Here is a 15,352-nt window from a genome sequence, read left to right as displayed (position 1 = left end):
TCCCTCGGGCTCACTCCACCAGGCCTGCCCGCCAGTCGGGCTCTGCTCCTAATTGTTTGGGCCGGCAGGCGGGCAGGACCGGGGGTGGGTGGGCAGGCCCCCTCCCCTGCATGTTTCTGCTGCTTGGGGCCCTAATGCACCACGTGTCTGCATGTCCTCTTAGATGAGCTCCTCTGCTCGGGTGGTCGGGTGGGCATGGTGCATGGCATGACACCGTGCCCCACCTTTGTACCAGGCCAGGCCAGCTGTCTGTTCCAGGTGGAGCTCAGGAGTGGTTGGCGGGGCTGTAAGAGCTGTAGTTCTTCATGCGCATCAGTGGGGCCTTCCACAACCCCCCACTCACCTAAACTCCACGTTCGCCCAAGCTCGGCTGAAACCACTGGGAATACAGACAGAAAAGATGAATCTAGAATGAGCCTCTCCCTCAAGATTCCACAGCATAGGACAAAGTCCTGCAGGGTCTGCCCTGACCTTGAGGATCCCACCAAGACTCGACAGGGCAGTCAGCCGGGTCTGCTTCACAGAGCTTGGTGTTCGTGGCACAGGTGGATGGCATCGTCTTGGCTCACTGAGAAAGTCTCTTATGCTCTTGTCTTTTCCCTCTTGGCCAGATCCAAATGAAGGTCTTCCCGCCTGCCCCGGGTGCCTCTGCCCGAGCCTCCCCGCCGTCTCCCGTTTGCTCAGCCCTGTGCTGGGTTCCGGGCATTCAGACCCGAGGAGCTCACACCTGACTGAACAGTCAACTGCAACTTATTGAGGCCCCCACCCAGCCACAGGTGGAGAAGGGCTTCCTGGAGACTCTGCTGCAGCCCATTCCAGAGCAGTAGCACATGGGGCTCAGCCTGCCCTCAGGCCAGACTCCTATCCGCAGTCCTCCGGCCAGCAGCAGGGGCTAGCAGTCATTCTTATGTCACATGGTCTGTGTGGTCGAGGAGACTCACCTATCCACTGGGCTTTGGTCTGAGCCCCAGGGAGCAGACCCAGGCCACCTGTCCCCTCTGCATCATCTCTGTGGCTTGAGTTTCCTCCACGAGGGAGAGGGAGCCAGTCAGGAGGAGCGCTGTGGCCTCAGCTCAGATGTCAGCCCCGAGCATCCCTCCATGTGCACTCGTGAGCTCTGGGGCATTTCACTGACACCATTTCGCTGACCGGACGGATCTGCAGGGGCATTCAGAAAACAGCCATCAGCAGAGACAGCCCAGCCCCTGCACCTCCTCCCCCACCCTTCTGGTCCCTTGTCCCTTCTCTTTCTCCCCCTCCGTGGTCCCACCAAAAATAAGCATGTACACAAATATTTAACGGGAAGGCAGAAATGAGTTTCTAAATATTCTTGGGGGATTTGCTGGGCTGGTAATTTGTTTGGCACTGATAATTACATCTTACGTTTTTCCAGCTTTACTTAAAACTGTGTGCTGAGCGCGCTGGTATTTAATTACTGCTCTGTGGCAGCCAGAAGGTTATTTATTAAAGAGTTATTTTATCTTGATACAGTGGATCCTGCCCCTTATCCCCTCCTTAATGTTGTGTTATTTTCATCAGAGAAATTTCCTCAAGTGAATGCAGATTGCGGGGCTGCCTCCCCCTGCGATTAGGCTGTCACTCCTCTGAATGCTGATGCCTCCGGGCGCCGCGCCGCCCTATTATAGGGGGTTGTCAGTGCAAATAATTAGACTTAAAAGTTACAGCTGAAATGTAATCCAGAAATGGCAAAGCCCTGTTTTGGAAATTGTCTATAAAACATCAGCGCTGAGGATGCACAGGCAACGGTAATAGACCGGCATTGTTGGAGCCCAAGATTAGACCCTAAGTGCATTTTCCCGGCTCTGGTTTTTCCTTCCCTGCTGTTGCTTCTGTCAATAGACCCAGTCCAGGGCGAGTCCTGCCCCTTTTGGAGGCCTTGTGTCTGACAGCGGGAGGAACGACAGTGGGGCTGCTGCAGTGAGGCGCCAGCCACTCCTGGTTGTTGGGATGGGGGTCGCCATCCGTGCAGGTCCATGAGGCCGGGTCCACTGGCTGTCTCTCTCCTCTCTTGCCCCCACCCTCCCTCTAGGCATGCCCTAACCTCCTGCACACTGCAGGAGGAGGAATCTGAGCTGCAGGAAACCACTTTCCAGGACTCCTTGGGCGTGACTGGTGCCCCGTGTTCTTGTGAAAGCATCATGGGTGGTATACACAGGAGTCTCTGGGCTTGAGGCCCTTGCCTGGTGCTAGCGATGACCCTGAGTGTCACATCTGGCCTCAAACTAATCCTTAGCCCCTGGAGTTCTCCATTCCACTCACGTCTAGGTGGGGAAAAATAAAAAATAAAAACAGAACTACTCTCAGTGTTAGTTCCTGAAGGGCCCCCATTTCCTGACAGTGGAATAGAAGACCTTGTCTTCCAGGGGCTCTTTGGGGTGAAGACCAGTCAACACTCTGCACGGCCTAGGTTGAGACCCAGGGTTTAGTGGCCAAGGATGTACTTCCTTTTCCTGGGGCTCTTTGTTCTCCTGTCCAGGGACCTGATCAGGCCTCAAGATTCCACCACTGAACAGGGTTGAGCTTGCATCCGTGACCTCTCCCCTGGCACAGGCTCCCCAAATCCCATGCTTATGCCGACTAGAGAATATCTTCTCCTGCCAGCCTCGGCTAACCCAGAAGCCAAGAAGCTCCACAAGCTTCTCCCTAGAGCCTCATGGGTCTCTTTTCTCAGCCTTGTTAGCCAGGGCTCAGAAGAGCGTGAGCTTGTCATCACACAGACCTACTCCAAGTACATATATAAACTCGGGCGTGTTGCTTACAGTATCAGTCTAAGTAAGCTCCCTTGTCTGTGGTTGGGAGGTGATAGCATCTGTAGCATGCACACAGTAGGTGCTCGAGTGATTTTCCTTCCTCAAACTCATTTTGATGCCCATGAACAGGGAGGAGGTGGGGCAGCTGCTGGCTGAGCGGAGAGGCGAGGAGAGACTTGGTCAGTTAAGGCTGCTCCTCCGTGCCTTTCTGCTCGAGCCGGGGCTGTGCTAGACTCTCTCTTCCTCGGCAGGCCTGGGCCTGGTCCGCAAACAGACCTGCATGCCTGTACCTCTCCTTCCACGGTCCAGCTCTCAGGCCCAGCTCTGGAGCCCAGGGAGTACCAGCACCACCAGGCTGGGCAACACTTCTGTCCGTGCCTCCTGGCCTCCTTGAGCCATTTGGGGCAAGTGCTCAAAGGGGGCTCTTTGTCGTGGCTGCCTCTTGCCAACCATGCCCCAGGATCCACCTGTTCTCTGCCACACACAATTGCTTTATCTATGATGTGCTGTTGTCATTTGGTGTGAAGTCCCAGCTTTCAGACGTCATAGAAACCCACTTATATCAGCTTAAACAAAACAAGGAAACTCGTGTCTTACCAAACTAAAAAATGTAGAAGTAGATTTGGTGTCGGGCAGGGCTGGATCCAGAATTTGAACAGTTTGTTCAGGCATTTATCTGTTTCTTAGCTCTGCTCTCCTCAGTTGACTTCTTTGTTCTCAAGCAGATTCTCTCATGTGTTGTGAAAGGTGGTCCCCAGTCCCCCTAAGGCTAGCCACTGCAGTAGAGAAAATCACTGTTGTTGTAGTTTTTGCAAGAGTCCAAAGCCTATATATCTCATTAGCCAGGTCTGGGCCCTGGCCCATGTAGCAGGAATGGGAGGAGGTGTGGTTCCCCTAAAGAAAATGAGGATGCCAGTTCTAGAAGGCAAAACACTGAATGTCCATGAGGCACACTGAGACCCCAGGTGAGCCTGGGGACGCAGAGGGAGGTAGACCCAGCCCGTGATGCTATCACGCCTGCTTGCTCGGGGGACTGCCCGTGTTTTGGTTCTGTCTGGAGTGAGGCGGTGAGGATGGAGTTGGAGCAGTAAGGTGGGGTCCTGCGGTCTGGGTTGGGGAACCATGCAGGAGTTTTCACAGGGAAGCATTGTGAGCAGATTTGTGCCAGCTGTTTGTGGAGGGCCAGTCATGGGAGCTGGGGCCCAGAGGACAAGGCAGGAGGGACAGTGAAGAACCCGAGGCAACAATCTGAGGAAAGACGCTGGTGGCTTAGACTTTGGTGGTGGATTTAGAGAGAAATTAGTGGGTTTGAAGGATATTTTAGGCAGTGCGTTAACAGGACCTGGTGATTTGCTAGATGTCTGGTCTCAGCTGCAGCTTGACCCCCGTGTAGTGAAGTCAGATGTTGGACTGGGTGGTCTCTGCAGTTGCTTCCAGCTCAGATTCTGTGGTTTTGGACCATGCGAGTAGCAGAGTCCAGAACGTATAGTGGAGGGGCTCTGATGTGGCACTACGGTCCTTTGCATGCCCGGGCTTCCTGGCAAGGGTCCTCGGAGACCCACGCTCTTGGTGGTACCCTCTGGTCACTTAGCCTCACTGCCTGCCTTCTACAGCTCATGAAGGACACCCCCCAGCCCACCAGCTGCATGACCTGTCTGCATGCCACGCATGCCTGCCCATGGCTAGGTCTTGCCTCCTTCTATCCCTCTGCATGTTCTGAATATCTGTGCCAAGCTTGCAATTTTTGGGGGTGGGTTCCAGGCTGCACCTTGGACTGAGAAGCTCAGAACAGCTTCTGACCTGGGCGGCCCCAGGCTGGAGGTCGTGGCCAGGCACAGCCACCCTCCCTGTTGAGACCCTTGTTCATTGGCACGGAAAGCCATCTGTTTGGCGCCTTCATCATGTTAACTGCCATCGTCATGCCCATCCTGCCCGCGGACCACGTCCCTGGCCTGCCCCAGCCCTTTGCCCCTGCCCAGCCCATCCTAAGAGGCGGCCCCTCCTCTTGGGTTCCCAGGCTGTGCCTTGAGCATGGCTGAGGTCCCGGCAGGTGGTCATGCCACTGCCCTCATCTCTCACCCTCCAGTCATGGCCTGGAGGTGGAGGCAGTGACTCCAGAGAAGGTGGCCGTGTCACTCCCGGACTGACCTTCTGCCCTGCCCCAGCCATGCTCTGAGGACCCTCCACCCTGGGGTGCCTGGGCTTCTGGTGCCCCAGCTGACCCCTCTGGAGACCGTTGGGGGTGGGGGGGGGCAGGCACTGGAAGGCGACCTGGGACGTTGCCCTTACGAGGCCTGGAGCGTAGACAGTGTAGACGTGAGGCCTGGACCTTGCACTGAGTCCCTCTCTGACCCTGGGCAAACAGGGCTTCTCTGGGCCTCAGTTTCCTAGGCTGTAAAATGCGAGCTTGGTTGCGGATCTCTCGTGTTCTGGTCCCTGAGTGTGGGGCTACTTCTAGCCCAGAAGTGGGGTGGGAGGTGGTAAACTGGGGCCCAGGGACTCCGCCCCTCCTGTCTCTGAGGGGGGTTTGGCTCTGAGAAGAGGGCCTTCCTGGATGAGGGGCCCCTGCCCTTCCATCCTCCCGTGTGCACTGCCCGGCCTGTGAGTGCCTCTCTCCCTCCTCCCACAGTGCGCCGTGTGGCCCCTCGTTTCTCCATCCCTCCCAGCAGCCAGGAGGTGATGCCGGGCGGCAGCGTGAACCTGACGTGTGTCGCGGTGGGCGCACCCATGCCCTACGTGAAGTGGATGATGGGGGCTGAGGAGCTCACCAAGGAAGACGAGATGCCAGTCGGCCGCAACGTGCTGGAGCTCAGCAATGTCGTGCGCTCCGCCAACTACACCTGCGTGGCCATCTCCTCACTGGGCATGATTGAGGCCACTGCCCAGGTCACAGTGAAAGGTGAGTGCCACAGGCGTGCCTGCCATGGCCCGTGGCCTGCCCTGGCGCCTGCGGCTGGTGAACAGGGATACTGTGAGGGCAGGCAAGGCCTAGGGGGAGTTGCTCTCTCCTGGGTGCCCCGGCCCTCAGTGGGGGAGGGAGGGGTTTCTGTCATTAATAGTGTTACTATAATAGCTGATAGGTACTGAGTTCCTGGGGGCAGACCCCGTGCTGGTAAGCACAGACGACTTTGTTCAGTCTCGGTGTTACCCTGGGAGGTAGATGCTCTTGTCATCCCCATTTTACGAGTGAGGGAACTGAGGTGCGGGGTCACACAGAGGAAAATGACAGTGCAGGGACTTACGCGCCCCCAAGGCACTACATAGCAGTAGACCCTCGGGTTTACCAGCCTCCCCGCTAGAAGGATGTAATGAGATAGTAGCCATAGGGGTCATGAGTTCTCTACCGGAGCCTCGGGACAGGCACAGGTACATAGACTCCTCTGGGCTCCCCACTTCCCCTCTCACCTCTTCCGGTCAGTCCTCCATCCTGCAACTTGAATGATCTTTTTAAAATGTCAAGCAGGATCATGTCACTCCCTTTTAAGAAAGGGAGAAATGCCTTCCGGTGGCTTCCCATTGCTTTTAGGGCCCTCACTGAGGCCTCCCTCACTCCCCATGCACCGGCTACACGGATACTTCTGTTTTGCCCTGCCCACCCAGCCCTTGCCATCACTGGCTCCATCTCACTATCCAGGTCTCAGCTCTGAGGCCTTCCCTGATCACCCATCCAAGGAGATTCCCTGGATTTTTCCCCATCTCAGCACCCTGCTTTTTGCTGTCCTTGCACAGACCAGAATCATGTTTATCGACTCATTGCTTCTCTCTCACACTGGAATGTAAACTCCATGAGAGCAGGGGTGTGACTGTCTGTGTGACATTGTGTTCTCAGCCCTGGCATAGAGCTAGCGCTTGGTAGGCACTCAATAGTTATTTGATGAATGATTGGCTGTGGACCTGGGACTTCTCCACCTTCGATTTGAGCCAAGCCACAGGGTCCGTGGGGCCAGCAGCCCCATCACTCTTTCTAAAATCCAGGGGCCTGGGCCCGGCCCCGTGGCGTAGCGGTTAAGTGCGCGCCCTTCGCTGCTGGTGGCCCGGGTTTGGATCCCGGGTGTGCACCAGTGCACCGCTTGTCAGGCCATGCTGTGGTGGTGTCCCATATAAAGTAGAGGAAGATGGGCACGCATGTTAGCCCAGGGCCAGTCTTCCTCAGCAAACAGAGGAGGGTTGGCATGGATGTTAGCTCAGAGCTGATCTTCCTCACAAATACATAAATAAATAAATAGAATAAAGTAAAAAGTAAAGTAAAATAAAATAAAATCCAGGGACCTTCCCTTAGAAAATACCAATCCCTTCCTGCTCCCATCACACATACTCGCCAGCATGGGGGCGCAGACACCTGCAGAGGCACATCTCTGCTACCCAGCCTGTGTGCTTTCCATCTGCATGGGGCCTGGGCAGGCCATGGCACCTCTGGGTCTGTTGCTAGTGAGGATCCAGTGAGTTCTAGAAGTGACGTGGGTAGACACTAGGTGACCCAAGGCCCTTGGGGGCACCAACAGGCCTGGTCACCATCCTCCACTAGGTTCCCTCAGAGGTCACCGTGAGCTTTCCAGCCTGTTCTTCAAGGTGGGCTGTGGGGTCAACCACGTTCTGGTTGGATGACCCCAAGGGCAGGGTTGTCTCCTGGAGTCGTGACCTCGGACAGCCCTGAGCCTTCCACTTTGTCCCCAGCTCTGCCAAAGCCTCCGATTGACCTTGTGGTGACAGAGACAACTGCCACCAGTGTCACCCTGACATGGGACTCTGGGAACTTGGAGCCTGTTTCCTACTACGGCATCCAGTACCGTGCAGCGGGTTTGGAGGGCCCCTTCCAGGAGGTGGACGGCGTGGCCACCACCCGCTACAGCATTGGTGGCCTCAGTCCTTTCTCGGAGTACGCCTTCCGCGTGCTGGCGGTGAACAGCATCGGGCGAGGGCCGCCCAGTGAGGCAGTGCGGGCGCGCACCGGGGAGCAGGCGCCCTCCAGCCCACCACGCCGCGTGCAGGCACGCATGCTGAGCGCCAGCACCATGCTGGTGCAGTGGGAGCCTCCTGAGGAGCCCAATGGCCTGGTGCGGGGCTACCGAGTCTACTATACTCCTGACTCCCGCCGCCCTCTGAGCGCCTGGCACAAGCATAACACAGACGCGGGGCTCCTCACCACTGTGGGCAGCCTGCTGCCCGGCATCACCTACAGTCTGCGCGTACTGGCCTTCACCGCCGTGGGTGATGGCCCACCCAGCCCCACCATCCAGGTCAAGACGCAGCAGGGAGGTAGGTGCAGGTGGCATGCTGGCTGGACAGCCGCGGCAGGGCTGGGGCGGGCCAGGCTGTGGCAGTGCCTCCCCCTCAGGCCGTGAGCTTGGGAGCGCTGGGAGGATGAAGGCCTGTCTTCCACAGACATGTAGTCACTTGGGATGCAGGACAAAGGTGTGGGGGTGAGGATCTGCCGTCCCCTGCCTCCTTTCCCCCGGTGCCTCTGGCCTCTAGAGGGTCTGGTGAGGCTGACGGCACCTGGGGCTGTTGCAGTGCCTGCCCAGCCCGCGGACTTCCAGGCCGAGGCAGAGTCAGACACCAGGATCCAGCTCTCATGGCTGCTGCCCCCGCAGGAGCGGATCATTAAGTATGAGCTGGTGTACTGGGCTGCAGAGGACGAAGGCCAGCAGGTGAGTGCCCAGCAGGGACGGAAGGGAGGAGGGCTTGTCCTGATGCCTAAGGGTCTGTGGTGGGCTCACCCAGGCAGGCTTTTCTACATTTGTGTGGTCGTGTGGGCACAGCCCCTAGGGTTCTCCTTGGCTTTGCAGCTCACATGGCCTGTATGGTTCTGTAGGCTTTGTCACCTCTGTGCCAGGGGCAGAGTCCCTAGGTGTATCCTTGGGTGTCCCAGGCCCTGTGGTTTATGTGGCAGCAGCAGAACCCTGAAGTTCCCCTGGGACCCTGTATCCCAGGTGTTCCATGGCCCTGTGGTCTGTGAGGCACCTGTGGCAAAGGCTGGGCCATGCGTCTCTTGTGTGGTCCAGGTGGCCATGTGGCATGGATCCAGCTCTGGAGCCACAGTGGGTCTAGAGGGGTCAGTTGCAGCCCCTGTTGGGGAATAGCCTCTGAGTGACCTTTCAGGTCAGAGCAGTCAGTGAGTGCTCCCTGCTTTTCCAGCACAAGGTGACCTTCGACCCCACCTCCTCCTACACCCTAGAGGACCTGAAGCCTGACACACTGTACCGCTTCCAGCTGGCCGCCCGCTCCGAGATGGGGGTGGGTGTCTTCACCGCCACCATTGAGGCCCGCACGGCACAGTCCAGTAAGTATCTCCTGAGGCCACTGCCTGCTACAGCTGGGCTGGGACACAGACACACACACCTTTCCTCCTTGACCAGGCAGCTGGTCAGGTCTGCTGGGCCCTAGACTGGATTCTAGTCTGGGCTCTCGGTCTGGACTCCAAGAGAGGGACAGGTAAGTGCCCACTAGTCTGTGTCCAGACAGCTGCTGCCCTCACTGCTCCCTGCCCGACTCCTGCCCCTCCCCCACGCACCCCCCTCCCCCATCCAGGTAAGTTCTGTGTCTGTCACTCATCTCCTTCTTCCCTCCCACCCTGTGCTGGTCACAATTGCTGACTGGGCTGTCTTCAGTGGTGGAACCACCATGCTCGCCATGTCCCACACCTGCTTTGGTGGCCGTCCTTCCTACTGTATCCCCACTTCTCATCTCCCATATCACGCATATTCCCTGCCTCCTGCCCCCCCACCATGAGAAGTACGTGTGGGCCGTGTAATCACACTGAGCCAACTGCACATGGGGACACGTCTGTGAGAGTGACACTCTGTGACTGAGCATGTCCACATGCCTGCATTGGGACTACACGGCCATCCGTGTGTGGGACCATCTGCGAAGCCATCTGTGTGACACCTTTGTGGCGTTGTGTGTTACTGAATTTCTGCATGTGAGTCTCTGATGCTGTGAGCGTGTGTATGCCCACGTCTGACCGCCTTGCCCTGCAGCACCTGTACATGTGTGCAGTGAGTGTCTCGTGTGCCCCTGTGATTGGATCTGTAAGACTGTTCTTAGGATTGGGACTCAGTGAGTGTGTCTCTGGGTGAGTGACCTGTGACCCAGTCTCTGGGCCTCTGTAGCAGCTCTCCCGATGACAGACCCTGAGACCACAGGGTGTCTGGTCACACAGCCACAGCAGGCCACTGTCCATGAGGTTCTATGTGATAACAGGGCTGTGGGTATGTGGCTGGATGGGATCTTGGCATCGAGACAATGAACACATGTGATGACCTTAAATACAGCAGAGTCTGAGGCAGTCCCTGTGACATGGGCCATTGTCCTCATGCCCTAGCATATGCCAGTGACATCAGGAGGCCTGTCTGTGTGTGCCCCTGATGTTCATGGACTCATTCTACAACCATCTACTGTGCTCTTGCTGGGTGCCAGGCCCCGTGCACAGTGCAGGGCGGGCATCACAACCCTGATGCCCTCAGCTTGTGGGGATCCTAGTCTAGTGGGGCAGACAGCCATTAAACCCACAATTATCCAAATGAGCTTTTAATTACATTTGTGTAAAGTGCTGGGGAGGAGGCAAACAGTGGAGAGATGATGGGACAGGAGCCATATCTGGTCTGAGAGATTGAGGAGGGCCTCTTTGGGTGACACGGAGGCCTCAGGCAGAGGTCAGCTGGTGCAAAGGCCCTGGAGTGGGAAGGCAATTGGTTGTGGGCAGGGGCGAACAGCGGGCCAGAGTGGCTGGAGCAGTTGCCAGATCCCTGCAGTCAGGGCCTCCGGGCCAGAGGACAGGCAGGAGGGCTGACAGGCTGCTGTGTGAGGATGCGCAGGGCAGCCCTACGGGACGCCAGAGACCAGATAGGAGGATTTGCAGCAGTCCAGGCAAAGATGGTGGCTCAGATGAGATGGCAGTGGTGGATTTGAGAGCTGTCTGGGAAGCCGACTAGCCAGGACTCGATGACAGATGAGGTGTGGGGGGCTGAGGGAGAGGGAAGCAGCAGGTGAATCTTGTTTCTGGTGTGTAGACCTGGGAGGAAGGCGGTGCCGCTCCCTAGAGTATGACAGGAAACAGAGGCGGGCACCCAGGCGCGGGACGCTGTGTGCCATCCCGATGGTGACACCTGGCAGGCGCCGGAGTCCAGGGCCTGAGCTGGAGGTGGAGGACCCTGAGAAGGATGCCCACGGATGGGAGGAAACCCAGGAGAGCGGAGTGTCTTGGAGGTTGGAAGAAGAGAGTTTCAAGCAGACCAGATGCTGCTGCTGAGTGGTGAGGGCCAGAGGAACGCAAGAGTGTCTTTGGATCTAGTAATGTGGAGGAGTGGACCTGGACAGGAGTTTTGAGACTGAAGTTGATTGGATTTCACGAGGCGCGTGTGGAAGGTGAGGAAGTGGAGACAGAGGACTCAGAGGCTAGGAGTTTTGCTGGGAGGGAGGGGACCACTGTGGCTGGGATGGGGGTGCTGGGGACAGGATCTGTCTTTTCTGATGGGAAAATCTTGAGCATGTTTAAATGCAATTGGGAACGAGTCAATAGGGAGAAGCAGAAAACATGGAGAAAAGAAGGATAATTCGAGGCTCAGGAGGTGCGGGAAGAAGGCAGAGCACAGTGGTGGGAGAGATTGGCCTTGGACAGGAGGGCACATTTCTCTGTTCTTGGAGAGGAAGGAGAGAATCAATGCAAATAGGTTGGTTGGTGAGTTGGGTAGCAAGAGGTGGAGGGAGCTGCTGTTGGGAGTCTTCGGTTTTCTCTGCAAAGCAGGAGACAGGATCATGTGCTGAGAGGAAGGGAGGCGACGGGAGCTGGAGGTTTGAGGAGCAGGGAGGAGGTTGAAAGCATTCTGTGTAACGTGGCCGAGCGAGCTAGGCAGAGAAAGAGACCAGCAGGCAACATGGAGGGCCCAGGTGAGGCCATGGGGGGTGTTCAGAGGGTGCTAGCCTGCCTGGCCAGGTGACTGGTCTCTACCTGCCCCAGTGCTGCCTTGGAGCAGGCGGAGAGTTGGGTCCGCTCAGAGCTTGGTGCAAGCTGGGCAACAGCGTGAATGAGGCAGCGGCGAGGGAGTTGGGGATATTGGTAAGAGTGGTGAGATGGTGGACTTTGGTGTCTGAGCTGAACATGGAGGGCCGTAAGGATGGTAGGTCGGTGGTTGGAGGTCCCCAGGGGGTGAAGAGCAGGCGCAGTGCTGGGGGCCTTGAGCAGCTGAGCTGGGACAAGGGTGAGGGTCTGTGAGGGGATGTTGGAGGCCAGTTTGGGAGGTAGGGCCGTCCCCACTGGTGGCATTATCTAGGCGTGATCATAGCAGTGCAGGGGAGGAGAAAGCCTTGGAGGTGAGGGGCTCAGGGGCCGCTGGGTTGAGGGGGCTGCTGGTCACCCAGGCGGGGGTGGCAGCAGAACTCATGATGGTGAGGAAGCCCATGGAATGGCAGCAGAATCCTCAGCAGGAATAGGGGGACCTGGGAACGAGGGGGGCACAGACCTGCCTCCTAACCCCGAAGGAACCTGTTGAGTGAGAGCACCTCTCCCGGGTACTTTTCTCCAAGCTATCCCGGGGCCAGTGGCCTCCAGTCTGGTTCCCTGAGGCTCAGGCCCAGATACCCCATCCAGGCAGGCAGAGGCCAAGGCAGCCTTGCACCAGAAGAGCCAGTGGGGCCACTTGTCCTGAGAAGAGAAGAGCTGTGGGCACAGCAGCTGGAGAATTTCTCCTTGTGTGATCATGTGTGTGACTGGGGGGTGGCAGTGGGGGTGACATGGTGCCGTGCTTGTGTGTATCTGATACCACGTGTGTTTTGTGCAAGACAGCATATGTCTTGTGTGTGTGAGGCACTGTGCCAGAGCCCCGTATATGTCAGAGATACCGTATGTGTGTGGGAGACAGTGTGTGTGTGTGTGTGTGTGTGTGTGTGTGTGTGTGTGTGTGTGTGTGTGTGTGTGTGTGTGTGTGTGTGTGTGTGTAGAGCCTGTGATCCAGAGGGAGCGGGCTGTGGCGGCAGTGGCGGCAGCGCCTGTGATCCAGAGGGAGCGGGCTGTGGCGGCAGTGGCGGCAGCTGCCCTTCTAGCCCTTCTGAGCCCTTCTGTACTTGGGGAGCAGCCTGCCTGGGTGAGTGTCCCGTCCTCTGTGACTGGTCGCTGAGCTTGTGACCCCTCCATCTGCCTGCTTCCCCCATTTGTCTTCCCCAGCCCCCTCCGCCCCTCCCCAGAAGGTGACGTGCATGAGCGTGGGCTCCACCACAGTCCGGGTAAGTTGGGTCCCGCCGCCAGCCGACAGCCGCAACGGCGTCATCACCCAGTACTCGGTGGCCTACGAGGCGGTGGACGGCGAGGACCGCGGGCGGCATGTGGTGGACGGCATCAGCCGCGAGCACTCCAGCTGGGACCTGGTGGGCCTGGAGAAGTGGACGGAGTACCGGGTGTGGGTGCGGGCGCACACAGACGTGGGCCCCGGCCCCGAGAGCAGCCCGGTGCTGGTGCGCACCGATGAGGACGGTAGGCGGCAGCGCCAAGGGGAGGAGTGGGAGGGGAGTCACCCCACTCAGACACCACCTGCCTCGCACTCCAGGGCCTTTGCCTCCCGTAAGCCCAGAGGGACTCGTCTTCCTCGTGTAGGCTTAATGGCCCAGACTGGGGAGATCTAGCTGTGGGACAGTCTATGCCCAAATCCCAGCCTTTGGGAGTGTCTCCAAGGCAGCTGGAGCCTTAAGAGGCTAAGGCAGAAGCAGCAGCCCCATCTAAGATTGGGGAGGTCGAGACTGGGAAGAGTGGTGCAAGAGACACTCAAAACAGAATCAGTGAGACTCTGCCTTGGCTAGACTTGGGCATGATCTGGGGGCCTAGGAGGAGACAGGACAGGTTGTGCTGACTTTAGGGTGGTTGAAGGCCTGGTGCCCTACCTCTCCCCTCCGTACCAAGTGAGGTAGCTCTGGGCCAGAGGGGTCAGCAGTGCCGGTGCTGGGCTCTTCCCTCTGCCAGGCAGAGGGAACCTTCCATGTTCCTTTCCAGGGACAGACAGTCTAAGGAAACCACATCAGGGCCTTTCCTGGGGCAGTGGGGGGCAAAAGCAAGGCTCTGGAGCGTGCTGTGCCCACCTGAGCCGGGCTTCACACCACCAGGCCTAACTTCCTCCTCTCCCTGGCCCCCAGTGCCCAGCGGGCCACCGCGGAAGGTGGAGGTGGAGCCGCTGAACTCCACTGCTGTGCGTGTCTCCTGGAAGCTGCCCGTCTCCAGCAAGCAGCACGGCCAGATCCGCGGCTACCAGGTCACCTATGTGCGGCTGGAGAATGGCGAGCCCCGTGGCCCCCCCATCATCCAAGATGTCATGCTGGCCGAGGCCCAGGTTCGCCACTGGGAGGTGGAGGGGTGGGACGGTGGGTGAGACCAGCACACCTTGCTTCCTCCTTGGAGCCCAGGTTTGTTCCCCTTCCCTGCCTGCCCTCAGAGGGACTGTCACACGGAGACATCCTGCTGCGTCGGGCTTGGGAGGCACTGAGACCGAGGTTAGGGCCAGGTTCCAGGAATACTCCCTCCTCTGTCTTGGGTCTGCCTGAGCTGTACCAAGCCAGGCCCTGCCAGCAACATCTGCCCTGGTGACAGTCCCAGTGTGGCAGTCACCTCTGTGGTTCAGCCGCCAGCACTACCAGTGAGGAGCTCTGTCTGCGCAGACCCAGGCCTCCATTGTCACCCCCTGCCCAGGCTTCAGTACCCCAAGCCCTCCTTTGTGGTTTGCAGGAAACACATTCACTGTCAGGCTGTGCCTCCTCAACAGAGCTGGGCTGCACAGCCACTCCTCCCACAGCTGGGGCAAGGAGAGACTCCTGGGCTGTTACCTGGCACCACTTGGCTCTTGGCAGTTGCAGAGTTCTGTGAAGGGCCAAGCTGGGGTGTTGCTCTGCGCCTGCCCCCCAGGAGGATGGCTCAGCCCCTGATGTTACTTTCAAGGTCTGGGCCAGCCAACCTTAAGTCTCCCTCTGTGTGCTTCTGTCCTCCAAGGACGGTGATTCTGCCTGTGAGTTTGGGGTGAGGTCCCTGGGGTTTGAGCACTGGTTTGCTATTCAGATGAAGAACCTGGGATACTGGGAGGTTATGTGAGTGCTCCACAATTTTCCAGTAAGTGATAATATCTGAGCTTAGATAAGAAGCCAAGTCTCTGGACTCCTGGGCAGGGGCTATAATTGCTATTGCGAATTCTTCCCAAAATATTCTGCTGATGAATCATGACACCTGGTGTGGTCTGCTCTGAAGGTCTCCCTATCCAGAATCAGGGCCTTGGGGGGATCCATAGGAGGTAGCACTGAGCCAGCCCTAGGAGGAGCCCAGATTCCCTCCACAACCCACACACCCTCCCCATCCAGCTTTTCACCCCTACCTGGGCTGGGATCTGAGGTACAAGCACGTACCCCATGTTCTGCATGCTGTGCTTAGGGGTGGACTCAGCCACACAAAGGCAGGGCCTTTGTGCCTCTGGCTGGGCTCAGCACTCTGAAGCAAAATTCCTTTCTGCCCAGAGGTTCCATCTTCCTCCTTTCAGCCTGCCCAGTGCTGAAAAAATGGGGTGGAGGAGGTGGGTGTACCCGCCTGCATTCCTGGGCCAGGTCGAGGGCTCCTC

General features: G+C 58.0%; 1 protein-coding gene across 2 annotated transcripts in view; it reads left to right on the top strand.

Annotated features, from left to right (window-relative positions):
* The window catches only part of PTPRF (protein tyrosine phosphatase receptor type F), an 84,978-nt gene that overhangs the window by 46,890 nt on the left and 22,736 nt on the right, over window positions 1-15,352 (top strand). For both annotated transcript variants that reach the window (XM_087446106.1, XM_087446105.1), the window contains exons 8-13: window positions 5,401-5,670; window positions 7,446-8,027; window positions 8,283-8,419; window positions 8,907-9,051; window positions 12,931-13,236; window positions 13,890-14,083. In XM_087446106.1, the coding sequence (XP_087302232.1) occupies window positions 5,401-5,670; window positions 7,446-8,027; window positions 8,283-8,419; window positions 8,907-9,051; window positions 12,931-13,236; window positions 13,890-14,083 (1,634 nt within the window). The remainder of the gene's footprint in view (window positions 1-5,400; window positions 5,671-7,445; window positions 8,028-8,282; window positions 8,420-8,906; window positions 9,052-12,930; window positions 13,237-13,889; window positions 14,084-15,352) is intronic.

This window comes from Ceratotherium simum, chromosome 22 (genome assembly GCF_057802395.1).
Source record: "Ceratotherium simum simum isolate JZ-2026a chromosome 22, ASM5780239v1, whole genome shotgun sequence".
NCBI lineage: Eukaryota > Metazoa > Chordata > Mammalia > Perissodactyla > Rhinocerotidae > Ceratotherium > Ceratotherium simum.
Note: the sequence above shows the minus strand (reverse complement) of the source record. Positions and strands in the feature narration are given on the sequence as shown.